Source organism: Heterodontus francisci, chromosome 9 (assembly GCF_036365525.1).
Source record: "Heterodontus francisci isolate sHetFra1 chromosome 9, sHetFra1.hap1, whole genome shotgun sequence".
Classification (NCBI taxonomy): domain Eukaryota; kingdom Metazoa; phylum Chordata; class Chondrichthyes; order Heterodontiformes; family Heterodontidae; genus Heterodontus; species Heterodontus francisci.
Genome location: NC_090379.1, coordinates 85195289 through 85213845, shown reverse-complemented (window position 1 = coordinate 85213845; position 18557 = coordinate 85195289). Strand labels below are relative to the sequence as shown.

The following is an 18557-nucleotide window of genomic DNA, read 5'->3' as shown; positions in this document are numbered from 1 at the left end:
CTTCTGCTATTTCAGTTTGGGACACAAACACTAATAAAGTAGAATGACTATTTTTACAGTCACACAAATAAATATATATATAAGAAACAGCACTCCAATGAGTAACATGCAATCGAGAGCAACCTTCAAAGTATTTTTTTACTGACTTGATTAAATGTAATGAAGCATTTTAAAATGATGCAGAACTGGACATTACTAACTGGACAATATTGTTACTAAAAATTATATGCAAAAAGTAAGTGATATAAATGCCTAACAAAAATAGTATTTTGGCAGATGGGAACATTCACAACCTTAGCTAAACATGCTACCATTATTAGACCAGATTCTAAGTGAATTTCTAAAGGTGCACAACATGAGAAATATTAACCTTCCAGCAGTGACAATAGCATCACCACCATATCTTTCTGCAGATCCAACAGTTCCTTCAGCAACTCAATCTGGCTGGAATCCTAAAAACAAAAGTAAACATTTCACATTTACATTAGTTCATTTTTGAATAATGGAAAAGAAACCAGCCTTCAGCTATTTAGTTATCTTTTATAATTTGAATTGACACTTGAAAAAGTCAAGAGAGGAAGAGAATAGCTTAGAAACTAAAATCTATCAAAATATTTCAATATCAAAGTATTTTAACACACATACACACTCAAGCCCTGGATGAAGACTGTGTTAAATACCATCATGGTAAAGGCTTTCAGGACGAGAAGTCAAAACAGCTTTAGAAAAATATAAATATGAATTAATTCATTTCTCTTTTTAAAATAACAAATAAGGTAGAAAGGAATTTGCATGCTGTGCAAGGAGAATCTCTTGCCATAATAATAAAAGCAAAATACTGCAGATGCTGGAAATCTGAAACAAAAACAAGAAATGCTGGAATCACTCAGCAGGTCTGGCAGCATCTGTGGAAAGAGAAGCAGAGTTAACGTTTCGGGTCAGTGACCCTTCTTCGGAACTGACAAATATTAGAAAAGTCACAGATTATAAGCAAGTGAGGTGGGGATGGGGCAAGAGATAACAAAGGAGAAGGTGCAGATTGGACCAGGCCACATAGCTGACCAAAAGGTCACGGAGCAAAGGCAAACAATATGTTAATGGTGTGTTGAAAGACAAAGCAATAGTACAGATTAGGTGTAAATACACTGAATATTGAACAGCAGCAAGTGCAAACCTGAAAAAAACAGTGGGTAAGCAAACTGAACAAACTAAGATGAAATGAAATAAATGCAAAAAAAGATTGTAACATTTGTAAAATCTCCTTGACATCAATACCTGAAGCAATGAGTTTTCACACTTGTAATAGTTAATTTTTCAGTACCAGAGTTTAATTGGCAGTAATTAATTTATCACATTATTAAGTGTGCAGTTGGACAAGACTTAACTTTCTGTAGCAGGTTTCACTTGTATCTATTTGCAAATACAAGACCTTCACGCCATTCAATGAATTTCAGTGGGGAGTCAGACGAGATGTCATTTTCATGAAGCTATAACAGCAGAGCGGTGCAACTTGGACAGCAACTTTTGGATTTCTGTTTAACCTTGCGTTTGTCCCTAGCCTGAAGTTGATGTGCCATTTGTGGATAAATAATACTGAGCGTCATTAGCCTCACCAGTATTTTGACAGCAAATTCCAGACCATTAATAATCACATGCAGTTTATGGCTCGGGCATTCCTTTTTGCTGGCCAGGCCACTGTAAATGTGGTGGAGTGGGAATTGCAACTGCCTGACAAGCACACCACTAACTCAGTGAATTTCCCCTACTGGTTTCAGTATTGGCTAGATTTAAATACCGAAAAATCATTGGGCTTTCTCAAAAAAATCCTAAAATCTTTCCACTTCAGTTCCTTTTTAACTTGCTATGTAAAATGCAAGGTTACATGACATGATTCCTCTTAAGTAAGTTATCTGGCTCTAATATTCAACCTATAAGGGCAAGCAGCACTTGTCCTTCAACCAGGATTTTTTTCCCCCCAAAAATATACTTCATTCATTAAAAAATTTGCAAAAAAAATACATTACAAAACAATTCAAATTTAACATTTCGGTAAGTACAATAGAGATCAGATTCCTTCAATACAGAACATGAAGTGCCTCAAAACTCTTGCCATTCCATTTTGTACGCAACCAGGATAAATACAGGGAAAATTGAGGCCCCGGTCACTATGATAGCATCTGAATCTCATTAACATAGGCTTGAATAGTATTGCTCCCAATACAAAAAAAAGTGTGAGAAATTTGGCAACAGGAACAATTTGGGCAGTGCTACATGGGTGCTGTGGGACAGCACCAATTTTTCTTTTATGCTGGACCCAAGAAATTGGCTGCTTAACCTAGTAAAATCCACTGTATTATAACACTCCTCCTCAAAAAAATATTAAAATGTATTATTTAAACATATGTAAGATTGCTGCATTCTGCATTGTTATTGTAAACTAAAACAAAATATTTGGACCATAAATGAATTCCAAACATAATTTACAATGGTCCCTTCCTGATCTGGAGGACCTGGTACCATACCAGGCCATACCAGCCAGGAAGGACCCAGGCTTGATCTCTGGTCCCAGCTGAATTAACTGATGTCTGCTGGCTTTTTTTTTCAAAGTAATTCATGACAACGCTACGTCATCGCCGACGTCATCAGGATGCGCCGCGGTGCGCACATGCGCAGACGGTCTCATGCCCTCTGCGCATGCGCTGCGGTCCGGCTTGCCAGGGCCGTTTTACGCATGCGCAGATGACGTCATTGCGTTACGTCGTTTTCCTCATGCAACGCGTCAGGTTGGCCTCTGCGCATGCGTCAAAGCTTCGGCGCGACTTTTTGAAAGTGGAAGGAGGAGAGGTTTCGTCGGGCATTTTCTCGCATTTTATCTGAATTATTTATTCGTTTTGGAGACTTGCTTCATTTTTATTTGACACAGGAGATTGTTCCAAGGTAAGTTGCTCTGCCTTTGTAAGTTGCTTTGAAAACATTTCCATTGTCTGGGCCACCGCATGTTCTCCAGTCCCCGTTGTAAGCTGCTCTGAAAACATTTCCATTGTCTGGGCCACTGCATGTTCTCCAGTCCCTGTTGTGAGTTGCTGTGTGCAGGCAGTACATGTGCTGCAACCTACCGTCTTAACGGTCACTTTCGTTTTTGTAACGTTTTAATGGAGTGCATTCTGTATTTCTTATCTCATCTCATGTTTCCCGTGAGGAGACTGGACTGGCTGCGGCAACAGACTCTCCGCTGGCAGCAAGGACTGGCTGATGAGATGGAGCCATTTACTATGCCCAACAATTGCCCGGAAGCACCTTCGGATGGAGGTGGCCACGCGCTGGACATCAGTCACGTGTCACAAACCCTGGATCCTGAGCGTCTCACCCCCTGGCCTAATGATCTGATGGACCATACATATGCCTGCCTGTTCAAAGCTCCACTTCCCCTACCTGCGGTACCCTCTCCTTGCTGCTCAGTTACACAGTTACCTGCTCCTACACCCATCAGAGCAGTGCACATGGGCACACTGTTACCTGCTCCTACACCCATCAGAGCAGTGCACATGGGCACACAGCCACCTGTTCCTACACCCATCAGAGCAGTGCACATGGGCACATAGTTACCTGCTCCTACACCCATCAGAGCAGTGCACATGGGCACACAGCCACCTGTTTCCCCATCCACCTTTGAAACAACCATGCAGAGCCTTGTGAGACTCCGCAATTGCCAGCTGCTGCCTGTCAAGCAGAGAGGGCGTCCAAAGGGGTCAAGCACTTGGGGAACATTCAGCAAGAAGAGACTGAGCACTAAAAGAAACAAGCATGCCGTCTCCAGTGGTAGCAGAAATCTGAATGCTCTTGCTGTGAACACACTGGTGATAGTAGTAGGCAGGATTAAATGGGAATTGATGGAAAGACGCACGAGTAACATAACCACTAGTAGGGAACTGCTGGGCTAAATGGCCAGCTTTATGTTCATAGGCCAAAAGAAATGTGCTTCTTTTCCAGAACCCTCACATCATTCATGTTTTCCCTGAGAGCAGCATTGAACCATCACGAGATAGGGGCAGTAACATCATCCTGCCTCCTACGGCTGAGGTGGGTACTAAGTGATTCATTGGTGGTGTTATCAGTACATGCCTTTACCGCAGAACACAAAGCATGCTCAACAGTAATTTCATTGGAGGGAGGGAAGCTCTGACACTGATGTTCTTTCCTTATTTCGTTTCATGTAAAACGTGCCCTTGAGAAAACAATCCTTGACACTTAAGGACGGCATTCAAGCAAAGGAGGCAGTGCGGGAGAGGACGCAAGGATGTGCTGATTCCTGCATCTGAGGTGGGTAATAAGTGCTTCATTGGCGACGTTATCAATTGGTGCCTTCACTGCAGAACTTAAAAAGGTGTGCACAACAGTAATTTCAGTGGATGGAGGGAGGCAAGCTCTGACTCTGATTTGCTTTATTTCTTCTCATGTAAAGCATGCCATCGAGAAAACAAGACCGCATTTGTTGACAACGCGATCCTTGAGACTTAAGGTCAGCATTCAAGCAACGAAGGCAACTGGATCATGCTGCGGAGCTGGTCACGATGTGGAAAGGAACATTGCATTTATGGATGAATTGGGAGTGCACATTGGGATGCGTTTGGGGAACATTCAACAAGAATAGACTGAGCTCAGACTCTTGTGACTTTGCCTTCTTCACATGGACAATACAGTAGTGGAATAGAGAGCCAAGCGTTCATTCACCACAAGGCTCTCCAGGAACAATCTCTTTCGCTGTGCATAGCAGAGACTCGACCTGTCTGTCTCACGGGAATGCTGGAAACACAACACTCATGTATCCAAACACAGCAGTTCCTCGGATGCTTAATGAACTTAATAAAACATCTCAATAATTAAAACCAGAATTGTTGAGGTTTTGTTTTGGATGCTATTTCCCCGACTTTGCAACTGCACTTCAGATATTCAACTGTGGTGGAGGGGTGGAGGTAGGGGGGTAGAGGGAGGGGTGGAGGTAGGGGGTAGATGGAGAGGGGGGATGGGTGGGGAGAGGGAGCATGCAAAATGCAGGGACCAGACAGTTGCAATGCCTGAAGTACTGTGGAGAAGTAGGGGAGAAGCAACTGGATTGGGCATCCGCAGCTGGAGGGAACGGCTGAATGGAGAGAGCCGGATGCGAGAGGCCGTAGAGAGCTGCGGGGAGCGAGTGTGCGAAGACCTCGGTGTCGCCGGGTCCAGGGACTGGCCGGTAAGTCTTTTGCTGTTGTGTTTCTGGCGCATGAACAGATAAAGGCACTCCTCTTCCGCTCCGCTGCTCCCCCCCCACTCTCCCCCACACCCACTCTCCCCCACCCCCACTCTCCCCCCGCTCTTCCCCCCCACCCCTCCCTCCTCTCTTTCCCACCCCCCTCCTCTCTTCCCCCCTCCTCTCTTCCCCCCTCCTCTCTCTCCTCCCCTCCTCTCTTTCTTTCCCCCCCTCCTCTTTCTTTCTTTCCCCCCCTCCTCTTTCTTTCTTTCCCCCCCTCCTCTTTCTTTCTTTCCCCCCCTCCTCTTTCTTTCTTTCCCCCCCTCCTCTTTCTTTCTTCCCCCCCCTCCTCTCTTTCTTTCCCCCCCTCCCCCCCCCACCCCCGACACCCTCAACGCTGCTCTCCCCGGCCCCCGCGCTGCTCTCTCCGGCCCCCGCGCTGCTCTCTCACTCCGGCCATTGTATACTGCCACGTGTTCGTTAGGTTGCCTCTGTGTGATTCTTTGAGCAGCGCCATCTTTAGTCCTGGCAGCTGCAACAGTCGCAATCTGTGACGTTTTCGTGGCACATGCTGTATTTGCGCATGTGCCACAACAGCGCCACCTACCGTTCGCGTTGTCAACAAATGCGGTCTTTTTTTTTTACAACCTCCTTATTCCATATCTGCTTACTTTTGGCTATCTGAAGTCCTATTGCAGCAGAGACAATGTTTGTATTTTGTACTGATGTTAAAAGGTTATTAATAGTAATACCACGGCCCACATTAGTATTCAGTAACAGAATAGCTCTCAGCGCTCATCAGCACTTTATCGTTCTCTATGTAAAAAGCCGACCATGGGGTTCACTTCAGGACAGCTCAGCTTCATGTTTCAAATAGCTGATAGATATGGTCTGGTACAAGGAAATTTGCACGTGCAGCACTTTAACTCTTAATTAAGGGGACCCTTGGGGGCCACATGCAACTTCAGCTAATTTTTTTAAACAACATTATTTGTGCAGGGGCCATGTTTGTCAGCATTGTATTGGGGGACGTACCTGAGAAAGCTTCATTTGCATATTAGCAAAAACGTGAAGGAAACCAACCACTGCATCCCAGAGCCTGCTGTGGGCTAAACTCTGCTGGTTACCAATGCAAGGGCCCTACACAAACAAAATCAGATGGATATCGTTCAGAATAGGATGCTGATGACAAAAGTTGAAACATTTTTGCATATATTAGTTCATTGATTGGTTTATTTATCATTGATTACAGGATGCACATGGTAAACTTTGGTGACTGCAAGGTGCAAATCCATATTTTGAAAATCACAGAAATACATTGAGTGCATAGAAGTTACAACACAGAGACAGGCCATTCAGTCCAAACAGTCCAGGCTGAATTTAATGGGATGCCCAGAGACGGGCTAGGAGGCGGGCGGACCCATAGAATTGCGACAGAAGATAGAGGGCAGATGGCCCGTCACCTTACTGTCATACAATGATTAAGTCAGGGGGTGGGAAAGGCTGAAGATGGCCTTCCTGCCCAGTGGCCAATTGAGGCCCTTAAGTGGCCAGTCAGTCACCACTTAAGGGCCTCTTCCCACCACCACTGGAATTACATCAGCGGTGAGGGGGGCCTCCACCACGCAGGGAGGCCTCCTATTTAAACAAGGTGACCTCTCTACAGGCCAGGGGCAGAGGGCTTCCTCCATGGGCAATCTATGGCCCACGGAGGGCCCCTGATGGCAAAGGCTGCCCCTCCAGTAACACACACTCCACCCATCGCTGTGGCCTACCGGACTGGCCCCGGCGACCCTGCCTCACTAACCTCTGGTTTGGGGCTCCAGTGTTGAACCTGGTTCCAGGCCTTCTGTAGTACTGGCAGTGGCCACCTCTCCTGATGGCACTGCTAATACTAATAAGCTACCGGCCCTCTGATTGCTGGCAGCTTTGGGAAGCGGGATCTCTGTCTTTAGAGGGACAGGGATCCTGGCCCCGGGCACTTAGGTGTCTGAATGCCATCGAATCGTGCAGGAGGAGGCTTCAAAGGGCTGAGGCAGGGTTCCCCTCATGTTTTTGGCCCAGCACTGGGAGGCCCATTTGCATGACTAAACTCAGCCCTCTATGTTGACATTGATTAATTCATGCAAGCAGGTAGTGTTAATCACATTTACCAACATTGTTTCCCTATCCCTCCAACCCCTTTTCTTTCATCCACTTATCCAATCTAATCTTGAATGTCGCTGTCTCAATCACTAATGCTGAAAGTGGATTCCACAGTTTCACAGCTCTCAGAAATACGGGAATTGTCAGATGCAAAAAGACTGAGGTCCATCTAGTTTTTCTTCTTCCACCCCGCTTGATACAACAATAATGGAGTTGCTGACTAAACTTGTCAATGATTCTCCATTAAGTGTTCTACAACAAGCCTAGACCACAGATATGTGAGGAAACCCCCAATAGCAGAAAGCTTTGGAAACCATTAGGTTCAAGGTTACCTGTTCCTCTGAAGTATATTACTCTTAGTAATTATTACATTTCAAAAGTAATCTGTTGGTTGGGAAGCACACTTGAATGTTAAGATGTGCTAAGCATTATATAAATGTTCCTTTTTATTTCTTCTTTCTTTAATTCATACATAATTCTTCAGAAACCAAGATGCAGATGTGTGTGAGGTTGTGTGGCTCAGTGGTAGCACTCTTGCCTATGAGTCAGAAGTTTATGGGTTCCAGCCCCACACCAAAGACATAAGCATTAAATCTAGGCAAACACGCCATGGGAGTGCTGAGGCCTGCCTGCCCTCTCAGGTGGATGTAAAAAATTTCATGGCACTATTTTGAAGAAGAGCAGGGATTTCTTGCCGGTCACATCACTAAAATCAGATTATCTGGTCCTTATCACACTGCTGTTTGTGGGATCTTGCTGAGTCCAAAATTGGCTGCTACATTTCCTATGTTTAAACAGTGACTGCAGTTCAAAAGTTCTTCGTCAGCTATAAGGTGCTTTCAACTGTCCTGAGATCATGAAAAGTGCAACATAAATTGCAAGTCTTTCTTTCTTACAACATCTCAAATTACTCAAAACATTATTTTCTGAAAGATATCTATTTAATATACATTTGAATGTATCAATATTGTCTGTTCTCTGTGTAAAGAAGTTTCTGCTATCCTCTGTTCTAAGTCTCCTATGTCTAATCTTTTACCTGTGGTCCCTTGTTCTTGGCCCTCTAACTACTGGAAACAATCTGCTTCTACCTATCCTGTCCAATCCTTTCAGAGCTTTAAACATTTCAATTACGATCATCTCTGTAATCTGCAATTTTCTCATGAAAAATGCCAATGTTTTCAAGTTTTTCATTTCTTTATACTTCCTCATAACATACAGCATCCTAGTGAATCTGTATTGTGCCTTCTCTAAGGTTTCAGAATCCTTCCGATAGTGTAGAGGGCAGGGTTGTACACAATACTGGACAGACTGGAAAGAGTTACTTGTCGGGAAATCTACAGAGGAGCAGTGGGGGGCATTCAAAAAGGAAATGGGGAGGGTACAGGCCCAACATGTTCCCTCTAGGGTAATAGGTAGGAGCAACAAGCCCAGAGAACCATGGATGACCAGAAACATTCAGGGTACGATGAGAAGGAAAAGAGAGGCTTTTAGCAAATACAAGGAGAACAAATCAATGGAAGCATTAGTGGAGTACAGAAAGTGTAGGATGGAGCTTAAGAAAGCAATTAGGAGAGCAAAGAGGGGATATGAGAAAGCTCTGGCTGGTAAAAGTAGGGAAAATCCCAAGATATTCTATAAGTATATCAATGGGAAGAGGATAACCAGGGAAAGAGTAGGACCCATTAGGGACCAAGGGGGAAATTTGTGGGTGGAGCCAGAGGACATTGGGAGGGTGTTGAACGAATACTTCATATCTGTCTTCTCCCAAGAGAAAGAGTATGTAGATTATGGAACTTCGAGAGAGAGACTGTGAAGTTCTTGGGCAAATTGCCATAGGGAGTGACAAGGTATTGGAGGTTTTGGCAGGCTTAAAAGTGGACAAATCTCCAGTTCCGGACGATTTGTGTCCCAGGATGCTGTGGGAGGTGAGGGTGGAGATTGCAGGGCCTCTGACCCTAATTTTTAATTCCTCTCTGGCCACAGGGGAGGTGCCAGAGGACTGGAGAACAGCTAATGTGGTCCCACTATTTAAGAAAGGTTGTAGAGATAAGCCAGGGAACTACAAACCAGTGAGTCTCACGTCAGTGGTAGGGAAACTATTGGAGAAAATTCTGAAGGAGAGAATCTATCACCACTTGGAGAGGCAAAATTTGATTAGGAATAGTCAGCATGGCTTTGTCAGAGGGAGGTCATGCCTAACAAATTTGATTGAATTTTTTGAGCATGTAACCAGGTGTGAAGATGAGGGTAGTGCAGTTGATGTAGTTTACATGGATTTCAGCAAAGCCTTTGACAAGGTCCCACATGAGAGACTTATCAAGAAAGCAACTCCACATAGGATACAAGGTGGATTCAAAATTGGCTTAGCTGTAGGAGACAGAGAGTGATGACAGACGGCTGTTTTAGTGACTGGAAGCCAATGTCCAGTGGCATACCACAGGGATCTGTGCTGGGTCCCCTATTGTTTGTCATTTATATAAATGACATAGATGACTATGTGGGGGGTAGGATCAGCAAGTTCGTGGATGACACAAAGATTGGCTGAGTGGTTAACAGTGAGGTGGAGTGTCTTGGGTTACAGGAAGATATAGACGGGATGGTCAAATGGGCAGAAAAGTGGCAAATGGAATTTAACGTTGAAAAGTGTGAGGTGATACACTTTGGAAGGAGTAAGGTGACATGGAAGTATTCAATGAATGGCCTGACACTGGGAAGTTCTGAGGAACAAAGGGACCTTGGCGTGTTTGTCCATAGATCTCTGAAGGCGGAAGGGCAGGTTAATAGGGTGGTGAAAAAGGCATATGGGACACTTGCCTTTATCAATCGAGGCACAGATTACAAAAGCACAGAGGTCATGTTGGAGTTGTACAGAACTTTGGTAAGGCCACAGCTGGAGTACTGTGTGCAATTCTGGTCGCCACATTATAGGAAGGATGTGATTGCATTGGAGGGGTTGCAGAGGTGATTCACCAGGATGTTGCCTGGGATGGAACATTTAAGCTATGAAGAGAGGTTGGATAGGCTTGTGTTGTTTTCACTGGAGCAGAGAAGACTGAGGGGTGATCTGATCGAGGTGTACAAGATTATGAGGGACATGGACAGGATGGATAGGGAGAAGCTGTTCCCCTTAGTTGAAGGCTCAGTTATGAAGGGTCAGAAGTTTAAGGTGAGGGGCTGGAGGTTTAAGGGGGATTTGAGGAAGAACTTTTTTACCCAGGTGACGGTCTGGAATGCACTCCCTTGGAGGGTGGTAGAGGCAGGTTGCCTCACATCCTTTAAAAAGTACCTGGATGAGCACTTGGCATGTCATAACATTCAAGGCTATGGGCCAAGTGCTGGCAAATGGGATTAGGTAGACAGGTCCGGTGTTTTAATCCATCGGTGCAGACTCAATGGGCCGAAAGACCTCTTCTGCACTGTATTATTCTGTGATTCTGTGAATACTCTAACTGTGCTCTTAAGGTTTTACATAGGTTCAACATAATCTCTTGCCTTTCAGATTCTATACCTCATGTTAAAACCTAAAACTTGATTAGTGTTTTTTTCAGCCTCATCACCTTTAATGTCCTGTGCACCCGTACCATCAAATGCCTCTGCTTTTACAGGTTACAGAGCCTACTTCCATTCAGAGTATAGTCACTGATGTTATTTTGTTACCAATACACATCTGAATTTTGGTTCCTGAAGAATGAGTATTTTTAGATTCACTTTTATATCTGAATCAAAGAAAGAATAAAAAGGAACATTAAAATAATGCTGATTACATGGACATGCACTTCAAGTGCTGTAATCTACAAGAGCTGGAAAGTAGGATGAGGCTGGATTGCTGCTTTTTGGCTGGCACAGACGCCTCCTTCTGTGCCATATATTTCTATGATTTGATGATTTCTATTACATCTTTAGAATGCCCCAAAATGCTCCCCTACTAATGTATCTTTGAAGTTTAGGCACTGTATTCATGTAGACAAATGCTACAATTAGCTAGTGTGCTGTAAAGACCTACAAACATCAAATTAATGAATGAATGATCAGATAATCTATTTTTCTTGGTGTTCCTTAAATAGTGCCATGGGATCAATTATGTCCCCATGAACACCTGTTCATGCTTGCGATTGTTCTAATTCTGTATAACATATCAAAAGTTCAAGTATTCCACAATCTGTTAATTTAAATATGGCATTGGTCTGTATTTTTTTTAAAGAGACTTGTAAGGAAGCTGTTGTGTCACCTGGATATACTCAGTAAGTGAGTTGAAGATTTGTTTGGCTACAGCTAATGCTTTTGAGAAGTTGCGCTGGCCTTGTCCATCCATGACATCTTTTCCTGAGTAATACCAATAGAAATCACTGATTGACTCCTGGAATTTAATAACAGATGAGTTACATTAATTTTTTTTATAGATTACAAATGAATATAACACTTCTGCATCCACTTAATATGGAATGAGTATGATTAACAAACTCAGCATTCTGTCCCTGTCTGTTTTTGTCTCTCTCAATTCTGCTGCCAGTTTGTGGACCTATAAATGTTTTTTTGTGTGTGATGCATCAACAATGCATATTGACAGGTTTTTAAAAAAATCCAACTTCTCATTTCATGAGAATGACCAAACACAAAGTAGTCACAAGAACGGATGCAAAGATATCTAATTTTCCTACAATTCTTGGGAGTTAGGAAAACACCTGAATAGAAAAAAAATGTACTAATCATACAGCTGATTTATGACTATAGTTCTGCACAGTGAACTACTGATATCAAAATGTCTTAAATGAGTTCTATGTTTTTCTACTCGACTCTATTCTTGAATAGTTATTAACATCCTATAATACAGAAATCCACAATATTGTATTATGTGAGGTGGACTTTATTGCAAATGTTGTGAAGGCCACCTGTCTATAAAGGCCAGTTTGAAAAGATGTTTGTACACTAGTTGTAGACAGAAAGCAAAGAGACACAAATTAAATAAAAAAGTTATTTTTCCCTAGTGGTCACAAATAGTTCATAAATATTAACCATTTGTTATGAATTTCACAAAATGTCATTGCATATTTTGGGATTACCTGAAGGCGCAGTAGATAGTCAACAGTGCTGATAATGATATTCACTGTTGTCGTGTTTCCTGTTTGAGTTCTGAGATAATTCTGGAAATCTACAATTAAAAAAATTATTTAAAATATTGGAGAATAGAAACTATGCTGTGAAATGTTGTACAGAAAGAAATAACAGTTTGTGTTCAATTTCACTTTTGAAGTAAAGTTCAAGGACATAATGGTTATTAAGGACTGTTACACAAGAGGGTTCAAAATGCCCTTCATTAGAATACCAGGAATATGTCTACAAGCAAGTGAGTTATCAAACTTTCCTCATGAATGGGAATACATCTGGCATGAAGCATTCCTTCATAGCCCAATATGACCACATTATTTTATTATTAATTGCCTATTTTTGTTCTGCCTTTTCCTGTGCAGCATTTTGGGGGTTAAAATCTGATTCACTTAAAACCCTGTTTGAAAGCCGCACATTTCAATTATCCCTGAGTATACACTCTCCAAGATTGGATACGACCAATTGTCTTTAAAGTGGTATTTGCAAAGCTATTTGGGTTGATCTCACCAGTAACATTTCTTGATAACAGCGTGCTTTATTCTGAAAATGGCCAATGGATTTGCAGACCCTCTGAGGATTAGTCCTTAGCTTCTCTATGTTTTTAATTCTATGTGAGATTAGTCGTTTTATATGGCTTTACAAGATTAATTTTCTATGTTCCTGGTTGAATTTCAGAAGGCTATGGAAAATATATCTTGAATTTTACCAGCCCCTTGACGTCAGGGGTCGTGGTGGGGCGGGGAGGAGCCCGTAAAATTCTGCTGGGAGAGGCCCGCCTTGACCCTCGATGCTGAGAAGGCCCCGTCGCATTTTACCGGTCAGCAGGACCTCAGTGCGGACCTCCCGCCACTCGGCGGCAGGGCCTTCATTTAAATATTTAAAGTAATGAAAACAATATGCTAATTAACTGACCTGGTCCCAGCGGCCATCACACACCGATTGTATGGCCGCCAGCCACAACTTGCGTGCCTTCGGAACTCCATTTGGAAGTGGGGAGGGGGGAGGATGGAAATGATCGGTGAGGGGTGTGGGGGAGAGTGAGAAAAACAATTCTTATTGGCTGTGGGGATGGTGGGAAGCGACTAAAGTCAAATGTGAAGAGGTCGGGGGGAGCATTTGGGTTGGAAGTGAAATTGATTTTATTAATATCAGCCAATAAAACCATTGTGGTGGTTGGAAAAGGGCCTCCAGCCTTTCATATTTTATTTTCAATAAAATGTGCAGTGTTAAACCTTTAAAATTTCAATTTAATGCTAAGGGCTTGAAGCCCTTCAAAAATGGCGCTGGTGCCTGTGCGATGGTGCTGGACGCCATTGCCAGGGATGGAGTGGCCGCCCCCTCTACATCATCGAGGACAACCGCTCCACCCCACCCATTTAAATGAGCCCCTGCATGAAATATCACGGGGGCTCAGCGGCAGCACTTCCATGTCAGAAGGCCATTGACTTCAAAGGGCGCCGCCACAATGTGCAGCATGCTAATAAAATTCAGCCATAGAGCCAAGAGGCAGAAGTTTCAGAATTGATGGGGTTAACTTTAACTCTCCAAATCCAGTGGGTTTGCAGGCATGCCAACCCCACGATCTGATAGATCAAGAGACAAACCCATAACGGAGTTCCGAAGGTGCGCGAGTTGTGTCCGGCGGAATGCAAAATCGGCATGGGATGGCTGCCACCAGTAGGTAAGGTCATTTGCATCTTATTAATGTTAAGTATTTAGATGAAGGCCCCGCCGCTTGGCAGTGGGGGACAGCTGCAGTGAGGCCTCACCAACGGCAGAAATATCCAACGGGGCCTTCTTGACGTCGGGGGTCGAGGCAGGCCTCTTGTGGCAGAATTTTACGGGCCCCCCCTCCCCCTCCATGACCCATGACATTGAGGGGCTTGTAAAATTCAGTCCACCATGTGGAGGAAACAATCTTTTAAGATTTAGCCTTGCTAACATGGCTTGTTAATTTTAAATCTGCATCCTTTAAGTCCGAGTTTACAGTCAATATCAAATGACCTGCTTGCAGCTATAGCATTTGTGCTTCACAGCATTTTACAGACTTGTATCACGTGCCCTTCAATCTTCTTTTCTCCGATGAAACCAAGTTCTTTAGATCTGTGAATTCTATGTCTCAGATTATTCCTTGTTGGTCTTCTGGCTATCTCTAATAAACCAACGGCCTTTTGAAGATGCAGTTTCTAAAAGTGCAAGCAACATTTCTGATACAGCTTGACCAATGATCCATATTCGATTAGAATAACTTCTTATAACTAACTTAAATGCTCACAAAATTGATCCTAACATTTGAGTAGCTTTTTTGATAATTTCACATTAATTAGTGAAGGATTAATCACATCCAAATCTTGTGTTTGTCTTCTTCAGTAATAAACACTTTTCATGTATACAATATGCACTACCTATTGTTTATCCCTCATTTTATACATATTCTCCTCCCATCTCTCCTGAGGGCATCGATTCTTTGCTGGGTACGTTGCACATCGGTTGAATGCCCATTGGTATTTCCCTCAAGTGGCTATTATGCACGCTCATGCCTTGACAAGGAGTAAAAGCAGGCTACCCAACCACGTGAAGCATAACGTGATCCTATCCTCATATGGTATACTCTTACTTTCAGAAGTGGTCCTAAGTGCAGAGCATTTAAGAAATATCTGTAGGGCTTTAGATAGGGATCAGCGCCAGGAATCTTGGATGATTTTTTTTCTCCCAAAGATGCCAACACCAATTGCACTACACTACCAACATGGCTGACATCAACTAATTTAGAGTAATCCCAGGATCTTCCTAATCAGTGTGGTTCAGTTACTTTCTGGTTAAACTGGCTAAGCCAGGAATTCTCTACCGCAGAAGGCAGTGGAGGTTAAGTCATTAAATACATTCAAGAAGGAGACAGATATATTTCTCAATGCCAAAGGGATCAAGGGATATGGGGAGAAAGCGGGAACAGGGCACGGAATTAGACGATCAGCCACAATCTTTTTGAATGGCGGAGCAGGCCCGAAGGACCGAATGGCCTACTCCTGCTCCTATTTTCCATTAGGGGAGCCAGCCTTACATCTATTAGATACATTAAAATGCACTGGCAATTCCTTAGTAGTCTGCTTACTTAGTCTTTTCTCTCATTTGTCACCCAGTCATAGGTGAGCCATCATTAGTAGATTTTATAACACGGCAGGAAACACTCTAATTCAAGTCACTAGTTAATACTGTGAACAGCCAGGGATCCAGAACATACCCTAATCAGTGTCTCCCAGACAGAGCTGCTTCACAGTAGGGGAAGTAGTAGATTGTACCACACTGGTGCAGGATCTTATTACATTATCGTAGTGCAAAATAGCACACTTCCTTCCATAGCATAATTGGACATACACATATTATTACTCAAACTGAATAAACTGATAACATTTAATTTTTTTGACATCAATACAACTCTGAGAACAGAATGACAGCTTGATGAGTGTTACCAATAAGTCTGATGAGTGCAACAAATCTGAAAACCTTTTTCACCTTTACCAAATAAAGATAACATTGAAATTAAATTTGTGTCTGTTCTGCTTTCATCCCTCACACTTGTGTTACTGAGGTCGTTGTGACATATTTCAGCAGATAACAGGACTGAACTCACCGTTGTTATGCCCCTCACACAGCAGTTGCAAAAACCGAAACAAATCGCAAGTAAATTCATCATTCTGCAACACCTTGTCACCTGGGAAGTTTAAGAAAAATGATAGCCCTCTAGTGAAAGAAATCCTAGCACTTGGCACACCACTACAGAAATCAACTGTAATCAGTATTTAATAAATCATGAAAGTTAACAGCTTCATGCAAGACTGTAAAACAAAATCATTCGACGTTACATCATTTTAAGGCTGTGTATTGATATTATTTTCAAGTGACTTCTTTAATTAATTGTACAATACTAGTTTTATGTCAGAACATTTTGTATCTAATTTTAGATTTTTTGCACATAAAATTCATACCAAGATTGAGTTTCTTGCACAGGCTTAACTTATTATGTTCTATGTAGTAATTGTTTAGATGACAATGAATAGAAATGCAATGTTAATGCAAATATAGACTTTGAATTTTGATGCTTTTTAAAAAAACACAAAGCTCTAAAATGTACCATAGTACATAGAAAAGGATTTAAAATTTAAACCAAAAATTATTTATAGCACACGTAATCTTTGTATTCAACCTTATTTTAAAGAGCATTCTTCAAAGGCAGACATGAATAACTTCCATTCCAAGAATTAGAATATACAAACATTTTTAAGTGTTATCCTCAATGCAAGCCACACAATAAGCAGTTTCAATGGACTAGAAAAAAAACTGCATTTTAACATCCATTGACACATCATGGAATGATTATGCCCATATTTAAAATATGAACTATGTGTTAATATTTTTTCTAGTCCACATTTTGTGAGTTTTGCCATACAAAAATATTGAAACCATGTATTTACCATGTTCACGAACAATGACTGTGAATCAATGGTTTTAGGGTTCAAGGGAGAGGGAAAGAAAATGAGTAAATGGTCTATTAATAAAACATTGAAAGAAAAAAATACCAAAACATTAATCATAAAAATATGATGAACTTATAAGACTACAAGTTAAACTCAACAGTGAGAACATAATTCACTTACAATTGCACTTTCAAAATCCCAACTATCTAGCCTTTGGCCCTCCATTTGCCACGACATTTCTGCAGCGACTAATTTGCTCAACCACATCCTTACCTCCACCTTTGATGCCCTAGTCCCCAATAAACCACTACTCACCCTGGTTGTTCCCCCGGTACAGCCCTCATCTCCGCTCCCTTAAGCCCAAGGGACGCAGTCTTGAAAGGATATGACAGACAACTGGCTTGGCTATCCACCGCCAGATCTGGCTGGACCACATAAAGTACTATCAGGTCCTGCTATTGTTTGACAAAACTGCTGATATTCTAGGATCATCCTGGAATGCAAAGATAATCCCCAGTTTTTTTTTTCTATACTGCAAACCATGTTCTTAAACATCTCTCCCCATCCCCTCCACCCTCACCAACAATAAGTGTGAGGAGCTCATGGACTTTTTTTGTCACTAAGATCGAGACAATCTGATCAGCTGCCTCTTTCATGTCCCTCTATTCCACTAGCCCATCGAGCCAAACTTCCTCTAAAGCTTCTCACTACCTTGAACTTGCATCTTTCTCTAATTTCTCTCCTATCACCCCTCATGCCTTCTCTGGGCTTACCTGTTCTTCCTATTCCCTCGACCCTATTCCCACTAAACTGCGATTACCCAACTTCCCCTCCTCTTTCACATGTTAGCTGATATTGTTAAAGGTTCGCTTTCTTCAGATGTTGTCCCACTCTCCTATAAAGCTGCCATCATCACTCCTTTCCTCAAAAAACCAACCCCACTGTCCTTGCAAACTACCATCCCATCTCCAACCTCCCCTTCCTCTCCCAAATATGTTCCCATCTTTCCCAGAATTCCATGTCTGAATTCCTCCAATCAAGGTCCCCCATCCACCCTCGCCACAGTACCGAAAAGGCTCTTATCAAAGTCATAAATTATATTTTATGTGGCAGTGACAAAGGCAAATTATCCCTCCTCATCCTTCTCGACCTGTCTGCAGCCTTTGACACAGTTGACCAAACCATCGTCCTCCAATGCTTCTCCCCTGTCATCCAGCTGATGGGACTGCTCTCACCTGGTTCCATTCTCATCTATCTAATCATAATCAGAGAATCACTTGCACTGGCTTCTCTTCTCAGTCCTTCACCATGTGTCCCCCAAAGATCTATCCTTAGCCCCCTCCTATTTCTCATCTACATGCTGCCCCTTGGCGGCATCATCCGAAAGTGAAGTGTTAGTTTTCACATACGCTGATGACATCCAGCTCTACCTCACCACCACCTCGCTCAACACCTCCATTGTTGCTAAATTATTAGACTGCTTATCCGACATCCAGTACTGGATGAGCAGATATTTCCACCAATTAAATAGTGGGAAGACTAACGCCATTGTATTCGATCCCCACTCCAAACTCTGTTCCCTAGCTAACAACTCCATCCCT

General features: G+C 42.6%; 1 protein-coding gene across 1 annotated transcript in view; it reads right to left on the bottom strand.

Moving 5' to 3' along the window:
• Positions 1-18557, bottom strand: part of ryr3 (ryanodine receptor 3) — a 423842-nt gene that overhangs the window by 57858 nt on the left and 347427 nt on the right. The window contains exons 84-89 of the mRNA XM_068038163.1: positions 16954-16971; positions 16113-16193; positions 12436-12524; positions 11604-11732; positions 6266-6370; positions 371-452 (exon numbers count right to left, since the gene is read on the bottom strand). Coding sequence (XP_067894264.1) covers positions 371-452; positions 6266-6370; positions 11604-11732; positions 12436-12524; positions 16113-16193; positions 16954-16971 — 504 coding nt within the window. The remainder of the gene's footprint in view (positions 1-370; positions 453-6265; positions 6371-11603; positions 11733-12435; positions 12525-16112; positions 16194-16953; positions 16972-18557) is intronic.